General features: G+C 38.4%; 1 protein-coding gene across 3 annotated transcripts; it reads left to right on the top strand.

The window, feature by feature from the left end:
* Nucleotides 1-1,014: 1,014 nt before the first annotated feature.
* Nucleotides 1,015-12,413, top strand: rtn4a (reticulon 4a). 3 transcript variants are annotated; one of them, XM_056750391.1, is made up of 7 exons: nucleotides 1,015-1,568; nucleotides 5,788-5,995; nucleotides 6,340-6,478; nucleotides 10,137-10,206; nucleotides 10,613-10,659; nucleotides 10,833-10,891; nucleotides 11,443-12,413. In XM_056750391.1, exons 1-7 carry the CDS (start codon nucleotides 1,190-1,192, stop codon nucleotides 11,483-11,485), a joined length of 945 nt encoding a protein of 314 aa, XP_056606369.1. In that variant the 5' UTR covers nucleotides 1,015-1,189; the 3' UTR covers nucleotides 11,486-12,413. The 3 variants fall into 3 exon arrangements, with proteins under 3 accessions (XP_056606369.1, XP_056606370.1, XP_056606373.1); XM_056750392.1 differs by lacking the exon at nucleotides 1,015-1,568 and adding an exon at nucleotides 2,982-3,140; XM_056750395.1 differs by lacking the exon at nucleotides 1,015-1,568 and adding an exon at nucleotides 4,282-4,432.
* Nucleotides 12,414-17,182: the final 4,769 nt, after the last annotated feature.

The following is a 17,182-nucleotide window of genomic DNA, read 5'->3' on the forward strand; positions in this document are numbered from 1 at the left end:
TTAATGAAGTGCTCTATTTAAATCTATTGAGTTTTAAATTAAAAATCCTTTGTATCATTAATTCAAATGAATGCACAATTTATATAGCTTGTAAATGTATAAAAACTTATGAAATGACAGAGTATAATTATTGACTTGACTGTGTAGAAAATTCACTAACATGTTCCTTTAGACAGGTAAATAGGCCTTCCCACTGGTACAATGTATTGTAGTATTTTACATTTTACTGAACTGAACATAACGTGTATTTTATAATATGCAGATTGTATTGCCATTTGTTTTTAGAAAGTACACCCAAAAATGAAAATTAAGTGTACTCAACTTCTTGTTTCAAATCTGACTTTCTTCAGCAAAATATGTTGTCGGTAACCGAAGCACAGCGGTACACATTGACTTCTATTGTCTGGACACAAAACCAGTGCAAGCAATGGGTACCACTGTGGTTCACTTAACAACATTCTTCAAAATATCTTCCTTTGTGTTCTGCAAAAGAAAGAAAATGATGACGTCATTTTCATTTTTTGGGTGAACTATCCCTTCTGACAACTAGTATGATTGAAGCCAGCAGTAAATGGGGTTTAGCGTTTTTTGGTGACCCGCATTTTTCAAAATATCTCCTTTTGTGTTTCTCGGAAGAAAGTCTTGCAGGTTTGGATGTGGAATGACAGGAGGGTCAGTAAATGATCAAATACTTTTACTTTAGGAGAATGATCCCTTTGAGATTGTTAAACATAACAAAACACACACTAGAAGTCAACAAGGTTGAGATCCATAAATCTGCATCATCCCCGATCTCCAAAAAACCTACATAAACTACTCCACCCTACACTTTACCCCCCGGGACTTTGGAGCGTAAACGTTGTAATCCCGCCCTTTCTTTATCTCTCGACCAATAAAATATTAGCAAACGTTTTAACCCGTTTTCTTGGCATGGTACGTCAAAGACGTCTATGGGCGTGGTTATACCGCCCTTATGAACGGCTCGGCCAATAAAAAGTTGCCCGAATTTACATACACTTCCCTCAACGAAGAGCCTAGTCAAACATTCGCTCCCTGCTGCCTTTTAGGCCTTGTTGAACTTGATGCGCTGATGCAGAGCTCTGAAAAGATATTTTCTTGATTCAAACCCTCAAATTAACTTTTTTACACGTTTTGAGTTAGTTTTATATAGCGAAGTTATTTGTAAACCATGGATGACCAGATGGAAATCAGCTCCACGACACCTTCATACAGGATTCATGATGAAGATGGAGCAGAGCACGTGAACTCACAAACGGATGAAGCAGCGGATTTTCTCAGCAGAGAGGCTGTGGCTCATGTACCAGATGATGATATTTTGGATCTGGCCGGGGGTGCGAAAGATGCGATCGAGAGGCACAGATCGACACTGCCACGCGAAGAGGAGCCACGACCGGACTTTAAGCAAGAACCAGAACCATCGTCAACCTTTGATCTTCCAGAGCCTGAAGCTGTCAAACCAGCACCGATCGGAGGCGCAACAAAACCGACGAAAGCAGAGGAAAAAGAGGAGAAAACAACAGTCACACCAGCCAAAACGAAATCTTCACGTGAGTATAAAATGGTGTGATTTGCAACGAAACCATTCAAAGTGTTTTAACTTTTCAAAAATAAACTGCTTTTAGAAGTTCTGAACAACACAAACCATGAATAATTAACATGACGTCAGATCCGCTTAAATAATTCACTTTTACATCTATTAACCACGAGTGCCTTTGTCTCTTTAGGTTATTGGAGCTGTTTTAATGTTTATTTTGTTTGTTTCATTTTGATGAATAATGATCTGCTGGCATCAAGTGCATGTACAGTTTTAGTTTGCTGCGATAACGTTACCTGAAGTCGAGTAGGAATTAATTGGGTGAAAGTTAAACTTTTAGAAAAAAATACTGAATAGTAGTGGTATGGTAAAGTTAAAAGTTATTGAATTCGAGAATTGCATTTATAACCTGAAACTAAAGAAATTGTCAAAAGTGTTACGTCATTCGGGTGTCTTTGTCTTTACCGCCACCTCGTGGAGTGTCTGTGTAGTTGCAGCCCATCGTGTGATAAAGTTAAGGGAGTCAATGACACAATGCTGCTATCTGTTGACCAATAATTACATCATGTTGATTTTTCTCCTTCATAAGGTCAAGTCAGCATGCTTCTTGCAACTGAGCTGCAGACGTTTAATGATTATCTTTACTTTGCAAATAAAACACTAGGACAAAGGGCAGCAGTCAGGCTTAGTAAAGTGACTAAGCTCACTGCGGTTTTCAGGAGAGCACAATGACCCATAGAATAAAGTGCCTTTATGAACCAGCCCTTGCACATCAAGAATTTAATGAGTGATGTAGACCGTTGCTTTAACAAGTAATATTTAATGCTTTTGATTAGAAAACAATCCACTCTAAAGAAATGTGCAGTAAGTTATTGCCAGAAATAAAAGTCTGGCCCCTATCTAACAAATATAAAATATCAAAAATGTGTGACTCGTTTACACAAAGCCCTGATCAATGTTGGACCCTGAACTCTGACTATGTTGGAACACTTTAACCTGCCCACTACACACTGGATGGGTTAAATGCAGAGGTCACATTTCGGATATTGGTCACCATATCTGACAAAAAGGTCATTTTCTTTCTTTCTTTCTTTCATTAAATAAACCTGTTAAGCCCTTTTGTATGGAGCAAAACAAACAAAATATATTTCTTAACTTCCTAAAGTACATTTGCTGAAGTCATAATTCATGGCCTGTTCATTTATTTAACCAAATCTGCCTTTCTTTGTATTATAGTCCGTAAATGCTTTCATGAACTCCTGCTTCGTACTTGAATTGCAGTTTATGTTGTGCTAAAACCTCATATTACTGCCTCATCGGTACACGGCGTTCAACACCTTTGAATGTGGTCAGCTGACCTCAGCAATGCTGGCCTCTGCAGAACGTGATCAGACAGATCTCTGCTAGCAGATCTGTAGAGTCTCTCCCCTTCAGTCCTGTCCGGTCCCAGCCAGAGACTCGTACCTCCTTCCTCACCCCCGACCACCTCTGCTGCAGACCCTCGACTGGAATGTAAAAGTGATGTACGCCAATTCAGATAACACGACAACCTCAGGGATGGAGATTAAATATTGGAAAGAACGGGGTACATTCTTGCTTTAACCTAAATTTGCCTGAAAATGGACTGAAAAGCTGTTCGGTCACTTGCCTTGCCAGTTACCTTTAAACGTTTGTGTTATATTAACCTGTTAGTGAGCTTTGCTTCTTTTTCTGGTCTTGCTTGGATACGTGTTTGGGGGGAGAGAAGGTTCTAGTTTAGCTCGGTAAATAGTACGAGGTGTCTTGATTACAAAGCATATTGCAACGGCAAGCATTTTACTCCTTGCCAGAGACCGATCTTGGCAGACTGCCTGCCTGTGGCGCAAAATGTTGTACTGGCTGCATGCTCCGAAGATTTTCAACATATTTTGGTGAAAAATATGCAGTATCTTACCATCTCATAGTTAATCAGTTCATTTCAACAAAAGTTTGAGCAACTTTTTTCTTAGTCTTTTAATGACCTGCAAGGGACTTTCTTTGTCTTGCATGTGTTTTCTGATATTCAGGAAGATCTTGAGGGCCATGTTTGTATGAGCACAGATTGTGCCACTGAAATCAAGATTGGACATCTCGTAAACCGATATTGCATGTCCTAAACTTTTGTGAACCCTAACATTGGCTCACAAATGCATTTCCTGGACGGACGTCCGTACATTAGAGCTTGTGTAATAAGGTGACTCATTTGATCGCGATACAGGTTTTGATACGAAGAGATTTTTAATTCAACCTAGTGCAAGTTTCTTATAATTCAGTGAATTAGTACTTGTTTTAATTGTATTAATATTTGTGTCTAAACCCTGTCATTTTTACTAGAAATTGTTACTGGAAAGATATCTTTTGAACATGTTTTGTATCCGAGATGTGAAGTGATGACTTTTAAAACTACTGACTTGATTATGTTTGAATATTTTGCGTAGGATCATATTGTGCAGACGTTTATCTAAATTTTTTTGGTAAAAAATAAAATTAAAGTGTTCCTATGTGCTCTTATAGTTGTGTAACGTTATGTGCCAAGCCAAACCATGCGCTCCTATCATAACGATGTGGGTTTCAAAGAGACTTTTGTTTTAGAATCGAGGCGTTTTCTGTATCTACGGACATGCCTTGTGAGTCATGTGTCCAGGTTGTGTCGTTTCATTGTGTTACATCGGGAGATATTTGTAGTGTAGTGATTGTAGACTGGCCCTTACGTTCAGCTCGTTACGGTGAGACTTTTATTCTGAAATCGCGCGACTTGACAGGAAGCAGAATATGTCATTGGCCCTTCGTGCTTCGCGTGTGCTCTTGGCTCAGAGTAACTGATCTTAGATGAGATGAGCGACATGGATTCCAAACAAGGTTAGTCAGTCATTCAAGCCTTCTTTAATCGCGTCCTTCCTTCATGGATCACCGTAAACTTACGTACAGGTATATAGCAAACTGTCTTTTTGCCCAATATTTTAAGCCATGTAGAGAAATGTCATCTTATCACAACAAGGTTCTTGATAACGAGGTCGCGCGACCTCGTCTTGACTCGTGCACTGTTGCAGTTAACGTTAACACTTCTACTACTATGGTATGGAATATTTATGACCTAACTTTCACTCATTAATCTTGAAAAAATGTGACGCATCCCTAGTATGTGTGAGCTGGTTAGTTTGATAAGCTTATGCAACTGTCTGTTGGCAAGAGGACAAGAGAAGCAGACCCAAGTTCTTTTATTAATTCATTTATTTTTGTCTTGACTGTGTTAAACTTGAGCATCATATGATGGTTCGCCTCGATCTCGGTTCAGGTGCTGACATACATTAAAGTTTAATTATTTGATCTCTACATAGGGTCCATAACCAAGGCTGCTGTCCTATTTTTATCCTCCCTCAAGTATTAACAGACCAATTTTGCTGTACTGTCACCATTAAACACGTTCGCCCAATGGGTAGTAACGTTGTGTTTTAATGCATTCACTTATATTTTTTCCTCATCCCTTCAAGGGGATTTGAATGCTTATGGTCAGATGTCGTTTGAATATTTAAATATTTTATCCCTCACGTAATCTGAAACGACACCACCCAGATCAGGATTTTTTTTAGGGATTTCCTGGTCTGGATGGTGCACATTTTATCTGCACTTGTGGGCTGACATGACACGAGATGGGGATATGTGGAGAACTTGTTGAAGCGGTCACCCTGCGTTTAAAACGATATACTGTGTACTCGCTGAATAAAGTAAAAACTACTTAATTTTTTAAGTATAATCTGTACGGTATGTGTGGGTGCGGTATACATACATGCCTTAAATATTACATCCGTCATGTTTTCACTGTGATTCATTGAACTATGACAAAAGAAACAACCATGAAAGTTAAGGATAGTGATGTCATTCCAAACCTGAATGAATGACACATTTTTAGGGTGGTCTCATGAAAACTGTTCATTTAATGCAAAATCAGTATCTTGGTATTGCTTTCATTCTGTTGAATAAAGGAAGGGTAAATTCAGCATTTTCTGTTTTCAGTTGAATTATTTCAATATTTGCTATATTGGGTATTTTGTGTTTGCCAGCATTTTGCAAGTCATTTTGCAAATTAGGCCCTGCGGCGTTCTCAAACACTAAATCGTTTTCATTTACAAAGTGCAATAAATGCAAATCAGTATCTGATCTGTTATCTGATGTAAATGTTTTATCGCTGATCGTTCAACTTTTTGCTCTGACAGTGGAGGACCTGCTGTATTGGCGAGACGTGCAGAGGACGGGGGTGGTGTTCGGTGCCAGTTTGCTCCTCCTCTTGTCTCTCAGCGCATGCAGTGTTATCAGCGTGGCGTCCTACGTGGCCCTGGCCCTGCTGTCCGTCACCATCTCCTTCAGAATATACAAGGGCGTTTTACAAGCCGTTCAGAAATCTGAGGATGGACACCCCTTCAAGTGAGAACACACACTTGCTTTGTTCACTTTGCGTTGGCTCAAGGGTTAGGATAATCCTGCTTTGATCAGTATGTGTTCCACATGTTAGGCAGATCTTTAGAGCTTAGCTTCTAGACTTGCATGAGGTGCTTATGCTTGAACCCTGTTAGTTTATACTCCCTGCCAACATTTTAAGCCACTGCTATAAAATACACTTGGTGCAGCAGAATTTGAAGCTAAAGTTCTAAAGCATCTTGGGGCTGTTCCTATGGTTGCTGTGTTTTGGAACGGCCTTTTGGGTTGTAAGCGTAGGAAGTTCAGTAGTTTGTTAGAACACAGCCCAGTAAACCTTTCTTTTCATGCAGGATGTACCTGGATAAGGATATCGCGATCCCTACGGAGATGATCCAGAAGTACAGTGATATGGGTCTGATGCGCGTCAACACTGTCATCAAGGAGCTGAGACGGCTTTTCCTGGTGGAGGATCTGGTGGACTCGCTAAAGGTTTGTGTTTATAGGAGTGAAGAGGAAATTAAATCCTGACTGTGCTGCTTCAGTTCATCGTTTCATTTGATTAAGGGCTTAGGGGAGCTGCTCTTAGGGTGAAGATTTGTTTTCCAACACTGGTAGATGTTAAAGGAATAATTTATTAAGGCGCATGGTATCCCAAATGTATAATTCTCACTTTAGTTAAAATGTCATCACTTGAACTTATAATGGTTTAAAAAACATACATCATTAAAATAATCCAAATGCCTCCATTGAAGGAATAAATGCGATAGATAGGTTTTGCTTATTTATTGCAACTGATACTAAAGCATTCACACTTGCGCCGCAAATTCGAATGTGGACACACATTGACAGCCTAATGTGATTGTTTCTTGAGTTAATATGAAACTAGTCGCGAGACGCACAAGAACCAATGATATCCAGTGTTACCTGCCATATTTGATTTTAGGGTTTAGTAAGATGCTATCTCAAACCATTAACCCCTTATTAAGCCCTGTCTTAAAATCATGTAATCCCAATTCACGAAATATTCATATCCAATCATTTCTTAGTGGGATTTTGTGCGGTTTGTGGGAATACAGTCTAGTGTGTTTCTAAAGGGCATTTTTTACTATAACGAATTTGCATCTGTTAGTCCGACATTACAGGTTTACTTTTGTCAATTTGATATCCGCGATAATATGACTTGACATGTTGAAGGGATAGTTCACCAAAAATGAAAATTTTGTCATTATTTAATCACCCTCAAGTTATTCCAAACCTGTATACATTTCTTTGTTCTGCTAGACCCAAAGGAAGATATTTGGAAGAATGGCAGTAATCAAGCAGATCTCATCCCCCATTTACTACTATAATATAGAAAATAAATACTATGGTACTAAATGGAGGATAAGATCTGTTAGGTTACTGCCATTTTTCCAAATATCTTCTTTCGTGTCCAGTAGAACGAAGACATTTATAAAGCTTTGGAATAACTTGCGGGTGAGTAAATAATGACAGAATTGACTAAATGTGTGCTGCACTGTTTTGGGTTACATATTGGAGTTTAATATGTAAAAACAAACATTGTGCACATGCATATATTGTACTGTTCATTTTGTCCTCTTCCATTGTGTACTATGAGAATTGTATTTCTCTGGGGGCCACCTATTTATTTTCGGTAGGAAGGATTTGCGGTCCAGTTTGGGGGTTCGGTCACGTTCAGCTACGACCTAACTCCACAAGGCAGTCTTTGTTGATCATGCTAAAGGGATTTGGCCCGAGTCTGCAGGATAGAAATGCTGCCAAAGACGGCCTCTCTCTTCAGATCCATAAACTGTTTAAATGGTGGTTTTACCGGGGTGACGGGGGTTACATTGTCAGCTGTCTATATCGTTACGGAATGCCGGACTTAAGTCATGTGATGCACAGTTTTAGATTCTCGTCACGTGACTGAGCTCGCTGTAGTGATAAATGTACGTGTATGAATAGTTGGACGGCACTTTTCACTCGGCCAGTTTGTTGCCATGCAGAATACGTTTCTGTTTGGATGAGCGGCCCATTCACAAAGATCTGTGTTTGGTTTTGTCAGGCTGGTACACTTCAAATGCAAAAGTTGCATTGAAAATGTTAATTATTTATGTGTCATTAATACCTTCTTGTCAATTAAAACGTATATATTCGCTGTAACACACAAGATATTTTAAAGAATGTGGTTTTAGTTTCCATAAAATGGAAGTCAATGGAGGCCAAAGTTGTTTGGTTACCAACATTCTTTAAAAGATCATTTGTGTTGTGAAAGTCATACAGATTTAGAATGACATGAAGGTAAGTAACTATTTAAATAATTTTTATTTTATTGTAAACTATTCCTTTGATAGTTATCAAAATGCAACGCTTTGCAAGTCGCCCTCTTTTAATCGGAGTTGATGTTGTAATGGAAAAGCACCACTAACATTAATGGTAAATCATCACCTTGTGGCTTTTCTGGGCGCGACAGGGTCCCGGTGTACAGAACCATCCGTGTAAGGAGATTTACTGTCCCGCGAGGGGGGGGTTGGTTATGGGGGTTTAGATAAAGTTACAGCCGCAGCCCACTGCCCTTTCGGAGCTCTGGAGGTTTTCCACAGCTGGACGGATAGATTCCATCCCAGCATTCACTCTATGTGCCGTAAGGTGGCTATATTGAGTAATGTGTCCAATTACGAGCGACAGTCCCGGTGGCTTTTGAACAGGTCGTGCCATTTGTGAGTCCACTCGGTGTTGTGGCTGCCTTTCTATTTTGGGTAGACATGGAATGTGTTTGACGTTTGCAATGTAAATTTATGAAAATGGGCAGATTATGTGTTTTGCATTGAAAATTATTCCAGTGAAACGGTTTCTTGATCCTCAAAGGGGTCATATTTATTTTAGTTTTCCCAGAGGGCCGCTTGTTGTTTTTGGCTGCAAAGTTATCGTATTCTGTGAATTTTTACGAGACAGAGATTCTGGGCCGTTCTGGTGTGTTCATGTGTGAAGACAACTGTAAAGTGTAAACACAGAATGAAGTCTGTGGTGCTTTCAGATCATTGCTCTGTATTAGGAGCAAGGCATGAGAACATTAGTTAATCCGGTAGGCTTGGTTTGTGGGAATACATGTTTGTGGAAACCTGTTTAAAAAGGGTTCATTGCAGTTTGGTGTGGCTCTTAAAATTTTTAAAGGCGCAGTCTACAATTTCTGCACTGTGTAAACCGGTAAAACCAGCAGCAAGGTGTGAACATGGAATGGAATTTGTTATTGTATTAGGGTTGGGCCGATAGACGATGATGCAATTTTCGTAGCCAGGAGGGTCTTCTGCGTACGGGTACAGCACATTCCCAAGAAAAATGTTGACAGCCGAGACCACAGTATGACATTTTGAGCATGTCCCGCTCGTCCATTCGCGCCTAACCCGTGGTTGAGTATGATTTGAAAGTTGCGCGACGCATGTGCGCACGAGACCGACATAGAAAGTGAAGGCAAACCGTGAATTGTATTAATGCACTCATGTTGTGCCAGTGTGTAAGATTGTCAATGATGACCTGCACTGTGCGCTTCAGTGATGGCAGTGAGAAACATTAGTGCCGCGTGACCAGTGTAGTTGACTAAACCGACACAGCCTACACTGGCGGGCTCATGGTCTTCTCGTCTTTCCACACGACAAGGCAGCTGGGAGAAATTTTCAGCTTGTATATGCACGAGTACTCGTAAAAATGCTCACGCTGTCTTGATGACTTATCGGAAAATGTGATTTGGTCGCAGTCTGGATTACTGAAATAAATGTTTATAATGCGTTGGCAGATGTCCATGAGAAATTCAAAGAGGGGGTATATATATACCCCCTCTTTGAATTTCTCATAAGACTGAAAAATATATAAAAAAATTACATTTCATAGATGTGCATATTATTGGTAAATGTTTAGCAATAATTTAATTATTTTCATACTTCAACTTAGCTTCTTCAAACTTTGACTATGCACAATTTTAAGTTATAAGAAAGAGGTTTTTTTCTTTTACATATTGTCAGAAATTATATAACAAACATTTTTAACAAATACATTTTTCATGTGTCAGCAAGAGGAACCAACACCATGAACAGTGTTGTGCATTTATGTGTCAAATTGTATGTTTACGTGACTTGGTTTTTCTTTACAGTTTGCAGTTCTCATGTGGATCCTGACCTATGTGGGTGCCTGTTTCAATGGTCTGACCATCATTATTTTGGGTATGTTGTATTTATATAAAACAAAGTCTTTGGATCAAACTGATGCACTTTTTTGCACAATTCTTCAAATATCTAAATCAGGTGTTTACAAACTTTTTATGTCAAGGACCCCCGAATTTGATGTAGCCTTTGTAAGGGACCCTTTTTTGGGTATAAAGAAACATTTAATCTATAGCATCAAACATGATATTTATCTAACAAAGATGACATATTCCTTTTGAAATTGAAACACTAATGATCCTTGGTGAAATTTGACAACTTTTGCCATCTTTTTTTTTTCTCCGAAATTTTATGGGGACCCCTAAGAATATTCTGAAGACCCCCTGGGGATCCCCAGAACCTAGTTTGAAAACCCCTGATCTAAATGCAAGAATATAAATATTACAGTTATTTATTTTTTCTGTAGGACTCATAAGTGTGTTCAGCTGGCCGATCATCTATGAAAAACATCAGGTACGTCTACAGTGCGTTTCTATTTGTTATGCACAGGCAACAACAACGTCTGGCACCTGCAGCTGTCACGCTTGATAAAGTATTTATAGGGCACCTCGTTAACAATAAACACCATAATAAATCTATAATGTTTACCTGAATGCCATAATCTTTCTTTATCACTCCTAATACAGGCACAAATCGACCATTACTACGGACTGGTGAACAAGCAAATCAAAGATATTGTGGCGAAGTAAGTCAAATTGCATTCTGAAATGCGCGACTGGTGCCTTTCTCAATAAATTGTCCATAATATCAATGTTTCATGGTGAATAAGGTGAATGCAATACTTATGACTTATGCACACAGAAAAAGGCTGTTTACAACAAATGTAGAGCGGAGTTTTTTTTTTTAATGGGAAAGTGTTATTTTGTTTTGGGATGAAAAGGAAATGGTGTTTTTCGTGGCTTTTAGCCAATGTTTGAAGCCATTCATGTGACTGTGTCATTTTGAAGGTAGATGCATATGCATGCATTAATACGTTGTTCCATTTTCCTAAAAGAGCAATTTTTTAAAAGATTTTCATGCTTCTTAAGGGCATGTTCATTTGTGTTTTATAATTAGTTTCTTTCTATTTGCAGAAGATATATAGAGGGCATTTTATGTTGTTTCTTGGTTTGTGAAATAAACTTCAAACTATTTAAAGACAAATTTTGATAATGTAGCAACATACAGAATTAGCATAAACTTGAAAATGGACTGTTCTCTAAAATATTTTCTATTCGGTTTATCTGTAATCCACAGGGTCCAGGCCAAGATTCCCGGATCGAAACCAAAGGCCGAGTGAAGAAAGTTGGACTGTGTGTGTTTTCCATGTGTGAGATCGGATTAATGGTGAAACGAGAGATGACGGACAGAATCGTGTTTGTTTTGAGAACAAGGCCTTAGACGATGCAATGTAAACTTTGTTTCTTTACCCCAGTGTTTGAAATCTTAGCATAACAGAGAACCCGAAACCTTTTAAGCCTCTTATCAGTTGCTCTTACAAGCAGAATCGTCACTGTCTTTCAAAGTAGAGCTATGTTTAAACAGCTACGTAATATCACTACAGAATGTTGTCTGAGGAACTGATGTCGGTGAAGGCTGGAATTTGAGTTTTTTTTTCGTTTACTTGTTCGGTCAGTGATTCGCTCACCCGTTTGAAGGACGTGTTGAAACATTTCTGTACGATAAAGGGAGTGAATTCTTTGGGTTCCGAAGTTCCTTCACAACAAGTCTTTGTTTTTAGCTTTGTTTTTCTTTTTTTGTTTGTACTTGGCGTGATAGAACACAGCGGTGTTGTGGTGTTACTGTTGAAATTGACTAAATGAAATCGTGTTCGAGGTGAAGAGGCTTCTAGAGTTTTGCAGCGGAGTTGAAAAGCATTTTTATTTCGCACTTCAAAGGGACGTCACGTCGTATTGCACCTGTAAATTCTTTGACAGTTTTAGCAGTTTAGTATAGATAAAAAAAGAATGATGTGTGCTCAGTTGGCCTATCGCCTCATCACCTTCCTGTCATGTCGACACGTTTGCAGAATTCGCCGTTTCCATCATCGACCGAGCACCTGAAACGGCAAACGCTCTTAAAACTCACCAACTTCAGGCGCTGTTTTTCATGCAGGTCATTGTAAATGATAATAATAATTCAGTTTTGATGAAAATATGCTGAGGGCTGTCTGTGGAATGCATTGTGAAATAAATAAGCCAATAAAATAATAAAGCTTGTAGATAAGGCGCTTGATTTTGTGTGTTTTTCTGGTTTAACTGTCAAAAGCATTTGACGCCATCCAGTGGTAGTATACAGATATGACATCCATGTTGTTTTTTATTACTTTTAAATTATTAAAGTAACTACAATTTAATATAATGATCAAATATGGTCTACAAAATACAATGAAAAATAAATTATATTCATTTCTGTGAATTAAAATAAAGTACTCGTTGTATTGAGTATTTAAAGCCAGCATTTCATATTTGCCAGGGGATAAATGCCTAGTTTAACATCCATTGGTTTGTTGCATGCTGAACTATGCATGGAATGTCAAAAGGTATAGGGAGCCACTGTAACTTAAAGAAGAGGATTGACGTGTGCTCTCTTCGGTTCATTGAAGACCACTCTTACCACCAAATCATCCGAAAATGGTTTTCCATATATTTTAGGAAGTAGTCGCAGATTTTAATAACGTTCTTGGTAAAGCCCCCAAATGTCTAATTTCTCCAATTTGTTATAAAGAAAAACTTCTTTAAAGTGGCAGTTCACCCAAAAATGACAATTCTGTCATTTACTCAAACCCGTACTGACTTCTGCAGAACACAATAGAAGATATTTTTAAGAATGTTGTTAGCCGGTGCTCATTCACTTGCATTGGTTTTGTGTCCATGCAATAGAAAGGAATGTTAGGTTACCAGCGTACTTGAAAATGATCTTTCGTGTTCGGCAAACACAGATTTTCATTTTTTGGGTGAAATATCCCTTTAATCCACAATGAGTGGATGGAGGAAGCAGGTGATGTCCAATGTCATAAGGTCAAATGTCTAGCCAGGAGGGATACAAAACCACCTTGTAGCCTTAATGAGGCACTGATCACAGAAGCTCTTGATTGAGTATGCACACTTTACAGGAAGAAATCCATGCAAAGTTTAAGACATAAGGCCCATGCCCATAAATTAAGTCACTATTGGAGTGAAATTTGGGAATGATTGTCTGATCCTACAGGTATTGAGGTGCCTTCCTATCCACAGCCCTGCCCTGTGACAGCTGCCCTTAGAAAGTATTTTATATGCCGTTTTAAAGAATTTTCTAAGAAAGCTCAAAGAACGGACAATGATCTTCAAATCTGCTTTTGCTGATCTTCACTGTTACAAATGTGTGTGCGCCTGTGTTTGTGTGAGTAATGAAGTCTCGCCCATGTTGCTATGAGATTCATTTGAATGAATATTAGGTCATCCTGATGTGCTGGAAAGATCATTAGAGACAGGTGCGTGTGCAGCCAAACAGATTACCAGAGCACGTTTTCCGAAATGAACTTTCTATTGATTGGCTTTTTTAGGAGCGAGGTGGGCCTTGTTTTCCCCTCGTCTCAGCTGAGCACAGATGCGTCCGTGCTGGGAAGATAATTTGCTGCATGGAGGGTCGCTTTCCTATCCCTGGCACACGCCTCATACCTGCTCTTTATTCCCTTCGCATTACGATTGCTATTTACTCAGGGATGAATTAGAAAGTTACATCAATTGAAAAATAACAGGGGGGGCTGAAGGAGAACGTATACGTGGCACTTTCCATAAAAACGGGACCAAATCTTGCATTCCGGGATGTTTTTTATGTGACCTGGGGTAGAAAAATATTAACAAGAAAAAATAACGTTAAAATAAACCAGAAGAAAGCTGAAAGGGGGACACAAGTGATGTGCTGTCAAATGTGATTTTGAAGGGGAATTGTCAAAATGATGGTGAATGATTTTCCCGTAGTGCTTTGACCTCACAGACCCTTCGTACGTGCCCCTGTCAGAGGTGGTTAGCATCATACAAATATGACTAAACGAATACAGACAGCAGCCATCCCACCGCACACCCCCTTAAAAACCCACAAACACACTCACATTGAGTACTTAAGTCGTTTTCACAGTCGCAGAGGACTTCAAGCTAGTGTCACACCACTAAGTGTTAATTCTTGTAATAAGAATCCGTCTGTTGAAGTGTTTCCAAACCTTGTAACATGAAGCCATAAATTAAATGAATTTGTGTCACAACCTTCAGAAATTGGGACCCTGGATTTTAACACTTTCTTTTAGCCTTGACTCACACTTGCAAAATCAAGTTCCTTCATGTACTAGGAGAGAAAATAGAGCGCTATAACATTGCATTACTGCTGTCTGGATGCGTTGGCTTCAGATGGGTGCAGGAGAGATAGAGCGCAGTAGATTAAGGCTGCGTGTTTGGAGCGGAAATTGGGTTCTTTTAATTTCCCTGCGACAATGCTGACAGATAATTGAAAATGATGCTAAAGTAATAGACTCGCACATACACACGGTGTGTTGTATTGAATTTCCCCTTGCAGGAAATGGTAATGCCACACTTGAGAGGCAGGTTTCTCCTAAACTCCCTATAGTGTGTGTCAGAACGGATACACTTGGAATGGCATACTTAGTATTCTTGAATACTTGCAGTGCATTGTTGGATAAAATATAGTAACATAACCGCAATATTCACAATTGAGCTGAATATAGTGTGTAAACTAAGAACAGTATGTATGGTTGCATAAAATATAGTAGCCTATGTCAAATAAGTGCAGTATTCATAGTTATATAAAATAAAGTATGTAAAATAACCGTAGTATTCACAATTTAATAAAATATAGTTTGAAAATTTAACACCGTATGCATGGTTGCATAAAACATAGTATGTAATCTAAGCAGATTATCCATAGTTGCATAAAATATTATGTTATGTAAACTACGTACAGTATGAATAGATTCATAAAATGTTACAGCATGTAAACAAAGCACAGTATGCATAGTTGGCTAAAATGTGATAGTATGTAAACTAAGCACAGTATGCAGGATTGGCTAAAATATAGTATGTAAACTAAGCACAGTATGCAGGGTTGGCTAAAATATAGTATGTAAACCAAGAACAGTATGCATAATGTAGATAAGTACATCTCAAAGTAAAGTATGTAAACTTAGTACTATATCCATAGTTGCATAACAGTATGTAAACTAAGCACAGTATAGTTGCAAAAAGTATTGTAGCAATAGTTGCATAAAATATAGTATGTAAACTAAGCACATTATTAATAAAATATAGCATGTAATCTAAGTACAGTATAAAATATAGTACGTAAACTTAGTACAGCGTGCATTAAATATAGAATGTAAACTAAGAACTATAAGCATACTTGTATAATAGACTATAGTGTACTATGTAAGCACGGTACGTTTGCATAAAATATTGTAAACAAAGCGTAACACTCACTGGTATTTAGCTATATTACAATTAAACGACTCCGTTGATTATACATTTTGCAGCGTGATAAGGTCACGTGTCTGCAGCGTTTTAAACATTGCATAATTTTTTTTTTCACTTACTATTTTAGAAAGCTATTTACTACACAGTGTTGCTTTCTGAACATGGCCTATGTGACTGATTGTTAGTGTGTGTCTGTCTTTAGACCCAGGGGTGTAATGTCATTCTCACTTACACTTGTATCCACCTCAGCCCTGGTGTTGTCTATCCTGCAATTCAAAACACCTGCACTGACAGACAGCAGAGCCTTTTCTCAACACTAAACATAGATTACTGTGCTAAGGGTTCAGCAAATGATGTGCTTTACCAAAGAAAGAAAGACGTTTATTCACGTTTTACTTCAATGTGTGAGTAGGAACAAAATGCACCGGTGGATAATCTCTGGCTGAGAACATGCATCTTGTGTTAACTCTTGTGTGTACATAACCTATATGTTTTTATATATCTGGGAATGATAAAGATGTCTATCCAGCGGGTGGTGCTGTAGGCTGTCTGATTCTTCCAAGGACCGGACCTCAGGTGAGAGCACCTCAACAGAAGGAAGCTGCTTCATCGCTCTGGTCCATTCTGTCATTTCATATTGGTGCATGCGTGAGAAGACACAGCCGGGTACACTGAAGGATGAGTGTTACATTTGTACCGTTTTTTTGTGTAGCATTTAACTTCTATTTAAACTAAGAATTATTACGTTTTTAACCGTGGGTGATAAAACGCTGCTCCACATACGCAGTGCTAGAATATTATAAAGAGAACGGCTTTAGTGGTCCTCGTTAAATACGAATGTGTGGTATATTTACAGTTTATTCTGAAATAATTATTTGATTTTAAATAAAAGTAAAAGTAAAAGTAAAATACTTACTTTCTTCTCTGCGAAATGAACATCAGAGAGTCAACACTTTGTCCTGTGGCACAAGCCTCAGGTAATTTATGTAATTAAATAAATCTTCGGCTGACGAGAAAGCTGAGCGTATACAGATTTAGGAAATGCAAATAATATTTAGGAAACAATTTTTTGTATAACGTATTTTCTGCAGAATCCGAGCAAAGCGACAACCGATTCGGAAGAGTCACTCTTTTGAGTCGGTTAAAATTAATCGATCGAATGAACGGATGCTTGAAGCGAATCGGTTCGTTATTCAGACGTGTATCGTTCATACAGTTTACAAACAGAATCGTTTAATATTGGTTTTACTGAAATATAAACAGTATGCTTTACAACACAGGTAACTAGATGAATATTAAAAACGTCTATACGTTGTTTACTTACAGTCCACTCAAAAAAACAGGTGAATGGTTCAAATCATTTGCCTGTCGCATATTCATTAGCTCAGTGATTCTCAAACTTTTTGGCTTAAGTACCCCTTTTTATGAATTTTTCAAGCCAAATACCCCTTTACCAGACAACAACATTTTACTTTAAAATACAGTGAAATGAGAGTCAAACCGTTATTATATCTAAACTTATTAATTTATTTTTT

The sequence above is a fragment of the Triplophysa dalaica genome, chromosome 6 (assembly GCF_015846415.1).
Source record: "Triplophysa dalaica isolate WHDGS20190420 chromosome 6, ASM1584641v1, whole genome shotgun sequence".
NCBI classification, from domain to species: Eukaryota; Metazoa; Chordata; class Actinopteri; order Cypriniformes; family Nemacheilidae; genus Triplophysa; species Triplophysa dalaica.